This window comes from Schistosoma mansoni, chromosome 2 (assembly GCF_000237925.1).
Source record: "Schistosoma mansoni strain Puerto Rico chromosome 2, complete genome".
Classification (NCBI taxonomy): Eukaryota; Metazoa; Platyhelminthes; class Trematoda; order Strigeidida; family Schistosomatidae; genus Schistosoma; species Schistosoma mansoni.
This window is the reverse complement of record NC_031496.1, coordinates 5,584,022-5,602,148: the sequence shown is the minus strand read 5'-3', so window position 1 is coordinate 5,602,148 and position 18,127 is coordinate 5,584,022. Positions and strand designations below refer to the sequence as shown.

At 34.5% G+C, this 18,127-nt stretch overlaps 1 protein-coding gene across 1 annotated transcript in view; it reads right to left on the bottom strand.

The window, feature by feature from the left end:
• Positions 1-16,706, bottom strand: part of Smp_134300 (putative beta-hexosaminidase B) — a gene marked incomplete at both ends in the record, with an annotated part of 39,510 nt that extends 22,804 nt beyond the window's left edge. The window contains 6 exons of the mRNA XM_018795449.1: positions 1,529-1,644; positions 2,561-2,984; positions 4,755-4,967; positions 6,583-6,629; positions 13,644-13,829; positions 16,622-16,706. Coding sequence (XP_018649761.1) covers positions 1,529-1,644; positions 2,561-2,984; positions 4,755-4,967; positions 6,583-6,629; positions 13,644-13,829; positions 16,622-16,706 — 1,071 coding nt within the window. The remainder of the gene's footprint in view (positions 1-1,528; positions 1,645-2,560; positions 2,985-4,754; positions 4,968-6,582; positions 6,630-13,643; positions 13,830-16,621) is intronic.
• Between the last annotated feature and the right edge of the window lie 1,421 nt (positions 16,707-18,127).

The window sequence follows — 18,127 nt, the reverse complement described above, 5'->3', positions numbered from 1 at the left end:
ACTTTACGGCTACAAAATGTGATCATTGAGAGCAGAAAATACTCGCAAGTTACTAGCATTTGATTGCGGATGTCTTAGAAATATTGCCAGCATCTGCCGGGATCACCGGGTAAGTAATAGTGAGGTTAGACGCAGGTTATTGGGGAATGATCATGAATCAATTGATGGTGTTGTAAATCTTAATCGACTGAGATAGTTGGGTCACAATTACGTGTGCCTGAAAACCAAATAGCACGACGCGCAATGCTGACTAGTGTTGGAGACGGATGGAGGAAAGTTAGGGAAGGTCAAACCGAAACGTGGCATCAGTCCTCAAAGTCACTAACTTCTGGTCTGAACCATGTTGGTAGATGCAGACTACTTGGTTGGGGTCCGTGCGACTGTCCTAACCAATAGTTGGAGCCTTTGGATGACATGGCTCAAAATCGATCACAATGGCGTAGGTGTATTCACTTTTTGTCTTCTCTCAAACCGTGAGATTAAAATTGCTCTATACCTTTCGTTCTACGAACTAATTCTGTCTCCCTGCATTATATCCTTATACACAATCTTTCTTTTATATATTAACAACATTGAGGTAACTGATTCTATGAATTTGGTGTTAATTTTGTTGTGCTAATAAGATATGGCAACTTAGACCGATGCATAAATGTGCCTGGTCCTACTGTGGTGTGGTCTACTTATATCCATATAAGTACTATATAGTGTTGGTCAGACATATAATGTATTTTGGCAGAAGACCGATAAGGAAAGAACTGAAATGAAGCGCAATCGGTAGGAAAATGCATGAACAATGGAATTACAGAAGAAACAGTGAAGATTGAGACAATTGGTTGTTATTTTGCAAATTAACTGTTCATTGTATGGTTATCAGAATTTACTGAGATAGTCTGTAATGTTTGCTTAAATACATTCGATTGTCCCCAGTCGTGTTCTGTTCACTACACTACGTTGTAGCTGACTGTTTGGATCTTATAAATCCATTTTCGGTTACCCATGCCTTACATTGAGTCGATTTTCTCCCAGTTCTCTGACCACTTTTACTGTTGAGGAGCATACGAACGTGGTTTTTTAGTAGGAATCAGCACATGATTAACTCGAGCTCTAAATTATACACATCCACACAAACTACCTAAGATTTATAAATGTTCTAAAATTGTATAAAATAAGCTTTAAAATGCATACCTATTCGTTAACTACCTCAAAAACAATCTTGTTCAAAATGTCCAATCAATAATAATGCGCAGAATAGACTTGTGTACACACACTCTATGCTTGTAAATTATAGTCGCAACTATCGGCAGTAAACAAATTATAGAATTTCATTAACGTTATGTATAACATTAAAAATTGTTCATTTAGGCATACTCTTTTTTTACCATCATTTAAGAAGTGCATAATATTCACGTATATCAGAATTCCAATTTGTTTAGACGAATCGGAACAACATAAACTCATCATTTAAAAATAGTGAATAATGAAAGCAAAATGAAGAAAACAATGAAATGAATTCAACCAAGATACTTACATGAGACTGATCCTTTATAGTCCACATTAATTGACTAAGTGTTTCTAAGCCTCTTAAAGCCCCCCATGTTTCATTAGCAATAATAAAAATACCATTTCCTGAAACACATAGGATATCTGAAATAATAAAAAATAAGAGCAATCATTTTAAAAACTGAGAAATAATTTACATTAACTACACCAAACAAAAACATTTAATGATAGACTACCATTTACAAATAAAAAACAAATCAGTTGAAGGAATGATGAAATGAAAGCAATGGTTAGTTTGCTATTGTCGGGATTACGTAACAACAGAACAATATTTCTGTTGGATGATAGTGGTGTTGTACTCTTTAAAAATGGAGAGAACTCAATACCATCAAAGTGAGATCAATGATGTTCGTTGGGCGGTACTTGTGATAAGAATTCAATAGTAGTATTTTTTTTCATTTTAATCCATCAATTCTTAAACAAAAAAACGTTTTCTTTAAAATATCGTTCATTGGCTTCTGGATAAAAGGCTTATCTAGATATTAGCTAGAAAGACCAGCTTTATCTCATATTTTTATCAATGAATGATAGCTTTGATGTGTGAAAATAACTGCGAGAGCATTTTGCCGATTCATATCACCGTACTGACCTTTGGCGTTACATAATTGCCTGTTTTTACATTTCATTTGTGAATTTTTACTCTACCTCCCAACGTTCATGATTCCTGCTATATATATATATATATAGGCGAAAGCTGTCAGTGTTGTATGTCGGTCGCCCGATATATTGAGCTTTTATAAGATCCTGTTTGCATTAGACGGGATTTCAGTAGTTCGTAATTAGAAATTACCGTAAACCAATAGCAAAAGTTGACAGTTTTCGATGGCGGTAAAAAGTTACTGTCTTCATTTTATGAATTCTAGAGGTGCACCACAATTGAGTAGCTAGGGAGTATTGTTGATCGACCTCACAGAAATTTTTAATTTTCGATAGTTTTTTTATTTGAACAAATGATTATAATACATTAATGACAAAACATTATGATATATAGATAACTCACAAGATTCATCCATATTAACATGCGGCAATTTTGAATCAGGATTTATCACATGCAACAAAGCAGATTTTTGAATTCCTCTACGTCGTGTACTGTGTTCAGATAATTTGTACTTGCGAATTAAATGAGACATTTGTTCAGATATAAAATTATGAGATATATCATTTGAAGTTTTTAAATTAGCATCATGGGAGTGATTATTAGTAGTACTTGAATAATGACGATTTGCTCGGAATGATGATGGATTTATTTCCCAACTACTGCCGCGAAAATCGTGATTTCTCTTTACAGGAGAATTCTCACATGTCGACTGATAATTATCAGAGAAATGACTGAATAAATTCTTTTCATTATGTTGCCAAACTTTTGGGTACACAGAAAAACCAAGCTTATTTTGTATCATATATGTATATCGATTTACAGCTGACTAGAAAGAGAAAAGAGATTGATGTACTGATGTGTATTCATCATTCAACAGTAACAAAACCTGTAGGCAATATAAAATGATAATTATTAGATAATGGGTTCATGTTACATGTCATAATACATGGTCATAATTTGACGTTTATATCAGTTAAAAGGTCAATACAATATTGAACAAATTAATGTCATATTTTCATTGAAATAAGACTTTACTACTTGGAGCTTATAACAAATTCATCGTAAACCCAACAATGTTTAGAGTTAAATCAATAGTAAAAAACTTGTCAGTGTATGCAAAGTAAAGGAATTTCGAAATACTTAAATAACAGTTGCTTGGTTTTCTACGCGGTTTCCAACAGTTGTTATGCTGACTTAAGATTACTATAAAAAGTTTAGACCTACTTGGTTTCATGTTTCTTACTAATATACATTAGAAAAGATAAACAGATACCTAGAAGAATCAAAAACCAATAAACAGTAGTTTATTTTTATTTTTTAAAGAATTTCTCAGCAATGTACATCCACAATACGATATGAGGTAGAATTGAGGACATTTGAGCCTTGAAAGAAGCATGTCATCATTAGGCGATTGAGTTAAAACCCGATGGTTCATTTTTGAAATTCTGTCAACTTGCTTGTCGAATAATTTTGAAACTGTGTTGTAATACATCTGTTTAATTTTTTAATTATATACATCCTGTTTCTTTAGTTATAGTAGTTTTCTTCGCATTTTCTTATATAGTACTTCACTACTGTTGACAAAAATAATTTCAATGTTTCGGGGTTTTCACTGGTTGGGCTTAATTGTTTAGCTGAGGAAAGGTGTAACCTCTCGGACTGATGTTGAGTCGTATCAACCCTTATGTATATTTATTTATTTATTTATTTAAACACATAAATATTGGTACAAAAAGCACCAGATAAATATGCGCCTCACAAATCTCATTCGATTTGTGTGAAGGCTGTGATACTGCCCAGGTGCCCAGACTGAAGCAGGTGGTTTTCTTAGGGGGCCACACCCCAAGCCTTTGACCTAAAGGTCTAGTCCACAAGGCAGTGGAGCATCGTGAGGAGATGCAGTCCCATGATAGCCGGTGACCAACAATAGGTCCATACGCCATTGGTTCCATCAGGATCCTGGAGCCCATGTGCACCATTGGTTTGGAATCAGGGTTTTCCAACTCCCCTAGGTGGATCCTCCACATCCACCAACCCGGTTAAAGCGCCGGACATTCGCTTATGTATATCCCTTATACCCTTATGTATATCTTTCAGTCCATTCTGATTCGCCACTTGAGATCAAACAAAATAGAAGCCGTTCGCAATCCCGCTGTAGCTTTCTTTTACACTCCTCATAAAAGTAAGATGATCATCCCCTAAATGAAAGTCTTTTATCTGTATTTTCAATTAAAATTTATTTCATTGGATACCGCTCTCATTCATTTATTTATAGATGGTATCAAATAAAGTTCAGATGTAATCAGAGACAATGAAATCAAACGATATGTATGGAGCCCAAGTCTTTCACTGAATCATTATTTCTACTAATTCAAATTTTTGTAAACGTTTTGAGTGAAAAAGAGGACTGAAAAATTAGATAAACCGTCAATATTAGAATCTGGTACCTAGGATTATCATTCTTCAAACGCTGAGGCCCTAAAATGATTTATGATATTAACTATAACTCCAGTATTTATCAAATAAACAAACAGTATAAGCAAACGATGGAGAGAATAAGGTAAAATGTTTAACAGATTAGAATGAAACATCCTACTTGTAGAATCTCATTTGAAATTGTATGGAATTCAAAATGAAATCGTTTCATATCCACATTATAATAACATGAAGATGATGACCAACTCCATGGTAATGGCCATGGTGATCCAAAAGTTGGATAAGGGGAACGAAGAACCGGTATTTTTATACCTGGAAATGACCTATATCTCCACGTGTTTTCAAAGATAATATCATTTGATGATAACTGAAACTTCAACAAAAAATGTCTATTTACAAAATGAACGGAACTGAATGACGAAATTTTCTTTGATAAAACTTATTTTATAGACATCAACATAAATTTCACATTTCTTAAATCATATTATTCTAAACAAATTTGAGTTCAGACTGCTCTTCTTGACATCTATTCAGTATTTATCGATATCAGAGACTTCCAAGGCATGAAATATTTGGGAGCTGAACGAAGGTTTCCAAATGTGGCCAACAAATTGATCGCACCAAACAGATCGATATAAACGAATTTGCTGCAGCTTTTGTTGCAACTAAGTATCAAATCCAGCTAGGTCTGAGACTAGCTATTAGCCCACTGAAAGGTATAGATGAGCGATGACTGCAATTGCATGATCCCATGAAAATGGCGAGTGAAGTCTCTTGTGGCTTCGTGAAACGTTCCGCTTATTAGCAATGGGTTTAGAGGCTCCTTACAATTCGTCGAGGCACGTCAGGTTACTGAGTAACCACGAGTTTGACGATAAACGTAGATTATTACGTAACGAAGTTATGAAAAGTTTGCGTACGGATCGACAAGCCTGGCGGTTAAAACGTGCTAGCAAGTTGAAAGCAGCAACTGCATCTGGTAACTTCCGAAAGCTCTTTTAACTCATCCCAGTCACTGGCTGCAAGACGTCTGTTGTGAGTGAAACAGTTTGTGAAGCTGATAAGATGCCAACTAATGACATGTATCGACGTATTAGACGATGGATAGAGTTCTTTCAAGAACAGTTCAACTGGTTCGCTGCCCCGGAGACATCAACCAGACTGTTCTATCCTCCTTGGCCAGTATCAATTGTTCCATTTAACAGTGGCTTAAGACATAATCAGACATCGCTCAGAATAAAAACCAGTGGCAGTCTTGCAGTGAATTTCTTTTACTTTTTCATATAAGTGACAGGAACTTCGTTAACTAAAACGGTTTTTTCTAATTGTATATTTTTAACTGGTCTGCTTCACCCATTATTATCATTTTTTCCACTCTAGTACACTAATTTCTATTCATTTCTGTTCTTTTTTGATTATACTTATATTACTTTCCCTATTTCTTCACATTGTCATTTTTATTATGTGATGCATACATACTTCAGTGACTTTTTGAACGAATAGTTATGCTTAAATAAACAAATAAAATATAAACTGTAACACTTAGAAAAGAATATTAGCATCTTAAATATCACTAAAGTAAATAAAGGCACATTAATAATAATCCTAATAACAATAAAAAAATACAATAACCAAGATGACCTTAATCTTTATTACATAAATATAATTAGAATGATCGCGAGATTTATGAAACTCGTAAAAAATTGTAGATAGGATATGTTTACCATCAAGTTTTTTCAGTAGTACTGGAACCTTCTCCATTTATTATAAATTAAAATCACTGGATAGATGTACAGTTAGTACGTTTCAACAGATCCTCCTTTCTACCATACTCAAAATACAACATACCAAATAATTTCTAAGTGTTAACGTGAACAATAAAATGAACTAAAAAAATGGATTTGGTTAATAAAAGGCACAATCAATTACACACATCTCAAAAACTAAGTAATTATTTTTATAAAAATAACACAAATCATTAGAATTACCTCAAAACGTGTAGACGACTGGTGACCTGGAAGTGCTTTAGTGACATCTAAACAGAAAACGACAAAAAAATAAAAAGATCAAAGAAGCAACATACCATATTCAATGAAGTATTTATTCACATATTTAAGAACTTAATTATGTATTTTGGGTAAGTCACTAGTGATATGTTTGCTACTTGACCAGAATAAAGTGAAGCATTATTCTAACATCAAATTCACGGATCAAGTTAATTCCTTGAATCACTAAACTACTATACCATGTTTCCTATTATGCTTTAACTATAAAATGAATGCCTTTTATCACACTAAATTTCTTTTCAATAAATTCGAAGCGAAAATATATGAATTTTTATTACTGAAATACGCACAAACCAATACAAAAACATCCAAAACAATTCAAATCTAACTGATATTAATCATTCAAAACTCATAACAGTACAATGAATAATTTATGCGATCTTGAGAAAATGCTTTTCATAGCAGTGTTACATGTAGGCAACAAACAGTCACTAGGTCTCTCGCACACCACCCATAAAATTTCCCCCCCCAGCGCGCAAAATACCTCCTTTAGGCTACATATAAACCAAACCAAAAGCTCAATGTTACAATCATTTCTGCAGGCCTTCGACTTGTTGGTTTATATTTTTGTTCCATTTTCAAAAAACGCAGTCCCAAATCGAATTGCATTGGCGATATAGTATTATTATTACTTCTACTACTACCGTAGTGTATGATACTTATGTCTCTCGACATAAGTAGTACGTAACACCAATAGGAAGTTGAATGCCTGTCAAAAAAGGTTGAGAAAATTGCACTAAAAACAGAGAGACATAAAAGAATTGAGGAATGGAAGAATCATGAAGGATGTAAAGGACAATGGGTGGAAGATTTGCCAACGTATTTAATATATGGTTTTCACATTTTACAAAAGAACTGTAATTTTCCATCAAACAATGAATGGGTTGTCCCCACACTATTTCGCGTTTACGACAACGACTAATACTACTACATTTTTCTTTCGCGTTCACGATGAAATCTGTTTACAAACACCATAAAAACTTCAAGCCACACCTAAATAGAAAGTTGATTTGACTTAGCCTTATACCAATTTAATAACAAAATGAAAACAGAGAAAATTACAATAATATACATTTCAACCCATAAATTTAGTTTCTTTTCTTCAAAAACAAAGGTTGATCAGTTCAATAGTCAGATTAATAGGTAATCGTCTTGTTTTAAAAGATATATAAATTTTGAATCGAATAATGGTGGCTATTACTGCGTAATATACAGGAAGATAGGAAAAAGCTTGATAAGTAATATAATAAATATCAAAGAGAGAACTGGAAAGCATAACTAAGTGTAAAAACTTATTTGAAGTAATTTACTAGAAAAACTTAGACTCTCGAAGGGTTTGAATAAAGTAGAAGGTCAAGTATTTCTTCATAGGAAGAATTATATTTAGATTTATTAACCTCTATATACACATATTTCTTTTTGAACTGTCAGTCCAACCACTTTCTGCCGAGTGATCTATACATATATTTCAAAAAAGTTCGTACAATACATGAAGTATGGTGAATAAAAGTCTATAGATGAAGTAAAATACACCTATCTTGATGAGAATTCAGGACGATTATGATTAACTCTTAGCTCTGATCTAGTGGATTAACAGTGACATGCTCGACGTCTATTTTAAAGTTCCTGAGATCAATTTTAAAATGTCCTGTACACATAAGAGCTGAGTTTAAACCTGGATACATCATAAATTATTAGTGCATCCATCAATGTAAAACATATCGAACTTCGAAACCATACAAATGGAACACCTGATAGCTTTGTCTGAGTTAACAATACTAGCCAAAGTCTATTGATCACAATATAATTTTCCCCACTAATCTATGTGACATAGCATCACAAGTAGGTTGTACTTACCAAATTAGACATTCAGGTTGGATTTAACGCTTGCCAGCACTTTACAGCAAGAGACAACTACCACTAGCAAAATTAAACAGCTCAATTCTGAGCATTACGTCTGTAAAAAGGGACTAATTTGACTCATTAGATGACGGGATAGACTTACGCTTCATTAACTAAACTGAGACCAACAGCCGAATGAACAAATTTGTAATCTATCACTGCAGTTCATGATTGCAAATATCTTCGGCTAAGGAGCTCAACAACACTTGTTCGAATTTTAGTTATATGTATTTCTTTTACTGATTAATGTTAACATGTACGAAGTACAACTATCTAATAAACAATTCAAAGTTTTTGTTTATTTCTGAGATAAAACGCAAGATCTTATACAACTCACAAATCATTCAGATACAGAGACTAATTCATTTAACAATCTCATATTTCCCGACTACAGATTTAATGACCAGACAACGGGAACGACTCAAAAAATAAACAAATTATCTGAATTCGAAATAAAAAATTAGAAAAAAACAAATTATGCTCTAGGAAAGCAAAACATAAATTTTACACTACCTTAATTCACTTAATTACACTGATTGTTGTAATATAGGATAATCTATGGGAGAGAAAATACGGTCATTTTGTATAACGAGAAATGCATTTCTAGACTACTTATTAGAAAAAATTACTTTGGATCAACATTTTACTGAACGGTGTGGCAGATTATACCATGTAATTTCGACATACTTAATGGTATTTATAACATATTTAGAAAAAGCACCTGTTTTGGCATTCACGTCTAGTCATCCAAGTCATCTTGAAAAAATGCACCTAATTGTAACGCAAGGTGATGAAAATTTTAATATCTGAGAGAGTATGGTTACTGTTTCAATTTTCGCATTTATGCATATCATCGAAAAACACAAAACCCACATTCACGAATGTCTTTTCGTGGCCCGAGATCTGACTCCAGTTAGATCGTACGTATGATTGTTATCGAAATATAGATCCTGGTTATCCTCGTATATAATTATCGACTTAATTCGCATTAGTGAATAACGGAATTAAAATAAGTCAAATGAGAGAACGGATTTTAGAATACATTTTTTACACCCATTGATTTGAACAGACAATCAGAGGAATGAAGCGAACAGAAGAGAGCGAAGCGAGATGACGTGTAGTGGAGATGGCGTGTGAGTCAACTCCATTTAATCAAGCATTAATCAATATTTATAGTCACACAAAAATAAACTACAGACATGTGATCAGTAGGATAAGATGTACACTCAAATACGCTCATATGAAAACAGTCAGGGTTGATAAGTGAATAATTAATAAGGTGAAAACGTGACTCAAGAAGAATGGATAAATTAGCCTGTCAAGAAGCTAGAATAAGTCATGTGGGCTTAACATAGTAACCGGCACTACAGTCTCTGTGATACCCTCACGATTACTTTTAGACAAGTTGGATTTAAACAAATCATCATACAAACAAATGACCAAGCACAAACAATGTTTAAGTAAAGTTGTAAACCGATAGATTATATGTGTATTTTCAGACAACAGATGAGTACAGTTTAGGCGTTTCTTTAAATAAAAATTATGAAAAAGACCTAACATGAACAGCTATTTAGTGTTCCTCATAAAAATTTATTTTATTTACAAAGCGAATTTTTGTAAACGTTTATTTTTAGTTTAAACGGTAAATTTTCTACATGTAAGATTTTGTTTTAACATGACTTGTCATTCGGTTTGTTGTAAACTACGAACGCCCAAATAATTTTTTAAAAGCAAAACAAAAAACGAAATGTTATGAAAAACGAAAATCAAAACTAATTGATAAGTTAAATGTTCAGACACTACTAGACAAACGAGGCACATTTTTAAATTAGACGCAAGTGCTCTTGAATAAATGAATTCGGACCAGTATATTTAACGCAAACATATAGAAACTGAATATATACCTGAAATATATAAGTAGTATTGCCAAACACTTAGTGGTAAGTTTCCTGATTATTATATTGGCTTGTATCATTGAAGTAGTAAGAATATATTCTGATGTTACGTCTTATTTATGGTGTTCAGTACATACATTTGGTCTCTCTACGCTGAACATACATGAAACAGTAATTACAGACTGAAGAACGTAAATTCTACAGATTAAGATAATTCGCTGGATTACGACGAAAATAATTGTAGTAACCAAAATGAATGCTTACTTGACCTTTCTTTAAGTTGTTAAGCTATAAAACTACCTAGTGTGTCTGTTGAAGAACTTGCTGAAATAATATAGGCAATGTTATACATAGAATAACCAAACAAGGGGTATATTCTTCACGCATTTCATATAATCTGAATTACTCTATCCTTTCATTAATGAGGCACAGGTTTGTTCACTGAGATTTGAGACACTTTCACTGACAAAGAGACAGAAAAACTACTCTGCTATTTACAGTCAAGTATCACAAATATTGAACCTACATTTGGACAATGAAAAGGTAGGTGGATAAATCACTGAGTTATATCATTATGGTCTAATAAATGTGCCTACCGACTACGTTGACTGAGGTGTCTTACGATACATTCTATCACTGAAAGATATACCACAAACCAAAATAAACTTTTTGAAGACTCTTTACCAAATTATCAATGGTCGAGTTAACGTTTATAGGAACTCTCAACAGAATTGACGAAATCAAGACTGCCTACTTTCCTCCATTTTCAATTACCTTTGTCGTAGACAGTTTTATAGAGATTATTTACTTCACCAAACTGTTTGAGGATAGATCTCCTACCCTAAGATTTCCTATTTGATCTAGAGTGCGTAAATGACATAGTCACATCCAGCGATGGGAACGAAGAAGTGCTACTTTTTGGACACCCAAAATACCATTGTAGAGATATTTGAAATGAGTTTTTGTTACTATTTCTCTTATTACGACTCAGTATTCTTGGACACTGCTTCATATAACAAGTTGCAAAATCAGAACATGGTTGGACAGTGACGTAATTATATCCCAAATAAACAAGATTGAACGAAGGTAGGAATCACAATAAGAAGAACGTTAGTATATTTATAATTTTTACACAAGAAGATTCTTGAGTCTTTGCCAAGTGTCCGCTAACGCTGATTGGTTAAGGAAATAGCCAGTCAGCATACACTGACATAACCCTGCACGTAACATGCTTTCATGCAATCTACATCCCGCTAAGTTTTTTCCCTATAAATGAAAATATTACTTCCGCACTGGTTTGTGTCAACGAATACTCTGGCAATAGGCAGAGAAGTAGTCGGAAACGTCGAGCACTTCACTTATTTTTGAAGTCTTACCAAACCTAGTAGGCAGGTGTCTGAAAAAAGGTCGGTACTTATTTGCAAAAGCTCTCCTATCTTGTGTCAATTTGTGCCACCTGTGGAGTGAGGGAAAGGTTGATCTGTCAACAAAGAGGCAAGTATAGTGAGCGCCAACACTATCTGTACAGCTCAGTGGCATCCAATTTCTGTTCCCTGAAATTTCGAGTTCAGTATCGTTTCTAACCGTTTATTCCTTGATCCTAATTTTATCCTTTGGAATAGCACTTTTTATGTTTAGATTTTTATTGTTTTTAATGCTTCCCATTCTATGCTTTACATCTTGTTGAATCCCTCCCGATTTGCGACTTCATACCGATACACACTCTAACCAGATCCTATATTGATGATGATTAAATGACAGTATACCGGTTATTGGAGGACTTTCTGTGAATCTACGTATCGTATTAACTTATGCCATGAAATTTTTTTAAAACAACTGGTATGGTCTTATACTTAGAGAAGTTAAAATGTACTCAAGACTGGGTAAAACACTAATATTTACACACAGAAAAGCCTATTCGCAAGGCAGTTAGATGATGTTAAAATAAGTAAATACTAATATATATCAATTAACGAATGTCTGACTGAAGTAAAAAACTTTTTAGATTAGTTTAGGAAGCTAATCTTTGCATTCATTTGATATTGCATTAACACAAATAGCTAAGTTTAATACATATAGAGTTTTATCTATTTGTTAAAAAATGCCTTATATAAATGATGAATAGTATCACGACATATTGTCATTTATATTGTTTAAAAACAATTAAAAAGTCAGTTTGAATTTTAAGACCAAGTTGGTCTTTTGATAACATTAGAATCCAAGAAAGATATTCCATCACATATGACAAATGTCAACTAAATTCAGAGGTTGATAACTTATAAGAGCACCCAGAATGTAGACTATCATATTGGAAAAACAGCTTAAACGCCATCTTGTGTAAACAATCTGCATTATGATTAACCATAATTTGTAGTTAAACGATAGCAGTACACAACCGAGACCCAACAATAAGGTCAAGTATTTCACTCAGAAAAACACTATGGCACAACCACAAAATAACAGTAGTTGTGATTTGTTAAGTAATTTAAAGCTAAATTATGTAAAACATACTTTCTTTCAGTCAGTTATTCCGATGACCGCTTTTCTTGAAACAAAAGCTTCTTTATGGTATGTTTTGAGGATACTTTTCACCATGAACAAGAATTATTTGGAGGATTACTAAAAAGAACTGTTTAGTAGTTCCATATCTCTAGCGTATTTCAAAATGACGTCAGCTCATGATGAAAATCTTCACAAATACAAAATATCTTTAACTAATTGGTACTTAGGTAACTATGAAATCTCACAATTTATATTGGTCATTGATGAATCAAGGTTGTAGTTGTGAAGGATTTACTGGGAACATCTCTTTTTCAAATGATCCGACTTATTTACAGCCTTTGCGGAATGAAATCTTAATTCATTTAATCGTAGCTCAGTCTGACTCTATTTTTGTTGGATTAATAAGCCCAGTATTGCATCAAACAACAATATTTTCGGAAAATCTGACTTTTATTTGAGAGCGAGTTTAAAATATGAATCAGACTGTTTTTGAATCAAGATTTGTTCATTTTGAAAAATTTCACAATTATTTCGATAAGCCGAATTGCATGGCAGTGTAATCACAGTATAAATGGGAAGTATAATATTTAGCAAAACTCTTTTAAGGAAAACAAATGTAAGCCAGACTACTATAATGATGGGTTTATTAACTGTGATTTTCAAAGTAGGAATAAAAATTCTTACCATTTATCCGATCATAATCAGTATCATTTGTGTCTGTCATGTTTGTACAAACAACTGAGGCCAGAACTTGTGCAAAAATGATAAAATTGAGACATAAGAATGGTCTTCGCAATAAAAATGTGTCTGGTGTTCTACACGTGAAATCAGCATTAATTGCTACAAACATATTTGAATGTCCAATGAACCCTGAATTCGAAAATAAGAGAATAGCTAGGTATCTTGTGATTGCTTGTTAGGCAACTAAATTGATGAAACCTACAAAAAGGAGAGCATAAATGCTTTTATACAGACAATAGAGATATAGTTCTAGGTGTAACATAACAGTAGTGAGAAATCAAAACAAATTAGTCCGAAAAAGAAAACAGAAATAAAGAGACAAGAACCTGTTTTTCGGTTTTTATCAGGATGGGGGTTTGTGAAGACTGTAATAGTTTTAATGGCCGAATTTATGAGCCGATCTAAGCTAGACCACCATCGAAAACTTCGAAGCGCTGGACAACTGTTTCGTCGTAATATAAGACGACTCAGCAGTGCACATTCACGATTCTGAATGCGGGACTCAAACCCAGGACCTCCAGTTTCACGCGTGAGATGCCGTAACCAATGGGGTCCAATCCGTGTCAGGTAGTTTATTTATTTATTTGAACACAAATATCGGTACAAAGGGGCACCGAATACATATGCACCACACAAGTCACTTGATTTGTGTGGATTGTGATACTGCCTATGTGCCCAGACCTAAGACGATAGATAAAGGGTTGCTCAAGACCATGGATAGATTGAAGTTAGACACTAACACCGTTGAGATGCCGGCCCAGTGGTCTAGAAGTTAAGCGTTTGCGCTTGAAACCGAAGATCCGGGGTTCGAGTCCCGCATGCAGAATCGTGAATGTGCACTGCTGAGTAGTCTCATACCAGTAAGAAACGGCCATTCAGTGTTTTCGGTTATATCAATATGGACAAAGTGGTACGAAAGTAATCAGATGAGGCACATAATCAGACAGGCAACAAATGTACCAAAAATAACCTAGTTTATAGACAATGAGTATGTTTGTACCAGTGTGATTTGCAATGAGTCATATCATGTAGCCTCCCGTTAGTGTCAGTCATTTTAAAACCTTACTAACGGGCTTAATATTTTTGACCAAACATTTATGCGTTACTTAGACACTAAATAGTGAATAGTTTCGCCCCAAGTAAATGATACTTCAAAATATTGATGACAGAATCTCGAAGGCGTTAATTGTTAACTATCAGTTATAACGTCACATTATCGGGTAGCAACCTTTTCATGTAACCTAGTAATTAAGTACATGCTTGTATACATGATGTTGAGACACATTAATGCTGGTAACCCGTTACCCAAATTAAGGAAGGTAGAGGAGGATTCAAACTACTGGCTCAATAGTTAAGTGTTACAGCTGCCAAACCACTAAACTAGGACAGCGTTTCTTTAAAGAACATTCGCCAAATGACAAGTATAGAGATACTCCATGCTATGTCCCGATAAGAATTATGAATGGTAACTTTTGAGAACTATTTATGAACGACTATAATACATATATTTTTATTGTATAATTGTTAATTAACTAAACTATTCATATTCTTGTTCCTCTTATCATAGGCTTTATTTTGACCTATGAACTATGATTATATGATTTACCGTTCTCGAGTTATACCCAATCTATTGACTACTGTTTCCCACATTCATAGCCACATTTGGCTGAATTTTGTACAAATGTTATTTTCAATTTTATGATACGATGTGGTCTGTCTGATTAGTATACAAACTCAGTATGTTTGAAATATAATGATTCATACCGCAGAGGCTGAGATTGGTGTTCTGGACTTAACTGGCTGGGCTAAGCAGAAAGCAGGACTGACAAGTGCTCTAAACTGCTCGTACGGGTTTCGTGTGTCATTGGTCCGATCGATAAATCACTGCTCTCTAATTGGCGGTATTATCATGTTATACATTAACAGGGCATCCAGGCGGTCATAATTTACAACACTCCGTCGGGAATACAGATGGTCACGACTGTTAAATGTCAATTGAGTCATATATGACGACATTTTGTCGTGGCAATTTCATTTGGACGAGTGAAATAGTCAAGTGCTCGGATAGTAAGTTTTTTCGGCGTTTCCCCTTAACGAGAGAAAATAATAACTTAAGTCTGGAAAATCAAATGATCTGGACGTTAGCTCGCTACAACTTAACGCATCCAGACATATTCAGACAATATAAATCACATATTTATTGACTGGTTTGTTTGTTTTTCCAATACTGAGCCTTTTACACTCAGTATTTATGTGACGATAAAATGATGCTTTGAAATTTTAGGCGATTTTCACATTACTTATAAAGAATTTTGATGAAATCATACATGACAGAGCAAACTAATGAGATATACGTGGAATTCTTGACTGATAAAAAGAACACATATCACCCTTGCTAGTGTCACAGCGTCTGAGTACTAACCGTCAATGATCAACACATTATGGACAAAACAAATGACCAGTTACGAAGATCGGTGACTGCATTCAGCTTTGATAAACAGCAGTTCTAGATATTAATATGAAAAACTTCATATAAAAATATTCACAATTAAAATACTTGCAAAGTTCAAACGATTTCAAAGCCAATAACTTGAAAATTGCTGCTGATGCTAATAAAAACGAGATTCAATTGCATCCCCTCTTAAGTTGTTAATTGAATTAATTCATGTTTGGCTAATTAAACCAAAATGAATTTCACAATGACAACGGATTTTACTACAGAAAACTGAATTTTTGTTTCTCAGTTGTAATCATTACCAACATGTAGGCACAATCCACCAAAGTAAATATAAAACTCATCACAAACATCACAAGACAGTCTATGACGTACAAAGCAAATAGTCTAATTAGGTTGTCGATAACGTGTAAATACAGTAGAAAGTCTCTAACGATGTCAAGTAAAATATTCACGGTGTTCTTACTTCTGTAAATCAATTCAATAAAATACATATGACACGTTTGTCTTTTCTCACTTACTTGCATACAAACCAAAAACTCAGATATCATGATTGAATTGTGAAAACTAGAGCGGACTCTCACAAACCAGAAAATGTCATAACACTTTGGACACCAGAGATATACCTCTGTCTAGACTTTTTAAGAATTACCTATTTATTTGAACACAAATATTGGTACAAAGGGGCACCGAATACATATGCACCACACAAGTCATTTGATTTGTGTGGGAGCTATGATTTACTGCCCGGGTGCCCAGACCGAAGCAGGTGGTTTTCTTAGGGGGTCACACTCCGAGCCTTTAACCTAAAGGTCTTACCCACAAGGCAGTAAAGCAACGTAAGATGTAGTCATAGGTGGACAAAAGAAAAGTCGATTCGCAAGTTTGGAAACCACTGCTCCTGAATAACGCACGTGCAACGACGTGTGAATAACGTCTAAGTAATTCCTACATTAAAGGATTTTGATTGATTATTATCAATCTGGTCGATAATTTTATGGAAGTGCATCTGCGAGGGTTATCTATTAGTCCAGACTCCAATTCAGTGAGTTTTATGTTTACGAAACCGTGAAAACTTTGTTTTGCTTATAGTCTTTTCTATCTATAGCAGAAAGCAATATATATATATATATATATATATATATAGTAGTGAGCTGAGTTCTTAGCATTGTCGTCACTTGATTTGTGTGGGAGCTATGATACTGCCCGGGTGCCCAAACCGAAGCAGGTGATTTTCTTAGGGGGCCACACCCCAAGCCTTCGACCTAAAGATCTGACCCACAAGGCAGTAAAGCAACGTAAAGAGATGTAGTCCCATGGTAGCCGGTCACCGCCCTCGGCTGAACCAGGGCAGAGTCTGCTATTCCTCTTTAAATGCTCTCACGTGGCCACACGTATATAGCCACTGCCGAGGAAGTCCTACTCACTGCTTTCTCGTGGCATTACTGTTGTTTACGAAATTGAGAGGATGAAAAGCGAATATCCGTCGCCCTAACCGGGTTGGTGGATCCTCCGTATCCACCTAGGGGAGTTGGGAAACCCTCATTCCAAGCCAATGGTGCACATAGGCTCCAGGATCCCGAAGGAATAAAAGGCATAGGAACCTATTGTTGATGACCGGCTATCATGGGACTATATCTTACGTTGCTTTACTGCCTTGTGGGTCAGATCTTTAGGTCGAAGGCTTGGGGTGTGGCCCCCTAAGAAAATCACCTGCTTCGGTTTGGGCACCCGGGCAGTATCATAGCTCCCACACAAATCAAGTGACGACAATGCTAAGAACTCAGCTCACTACTATATATATATATATATATATATATTGCTTTCTGCTATAGATAGAAAAGACTATAAGCAAAACAAAGTTTTCACGGTTTCGTAAACATAAAACTCACTGAATTGGAGTCTGGACTAATAGATAACCCTCGCAGATGCACTTCCATAAAATTATCGACCAGATTGATAATAATCAATC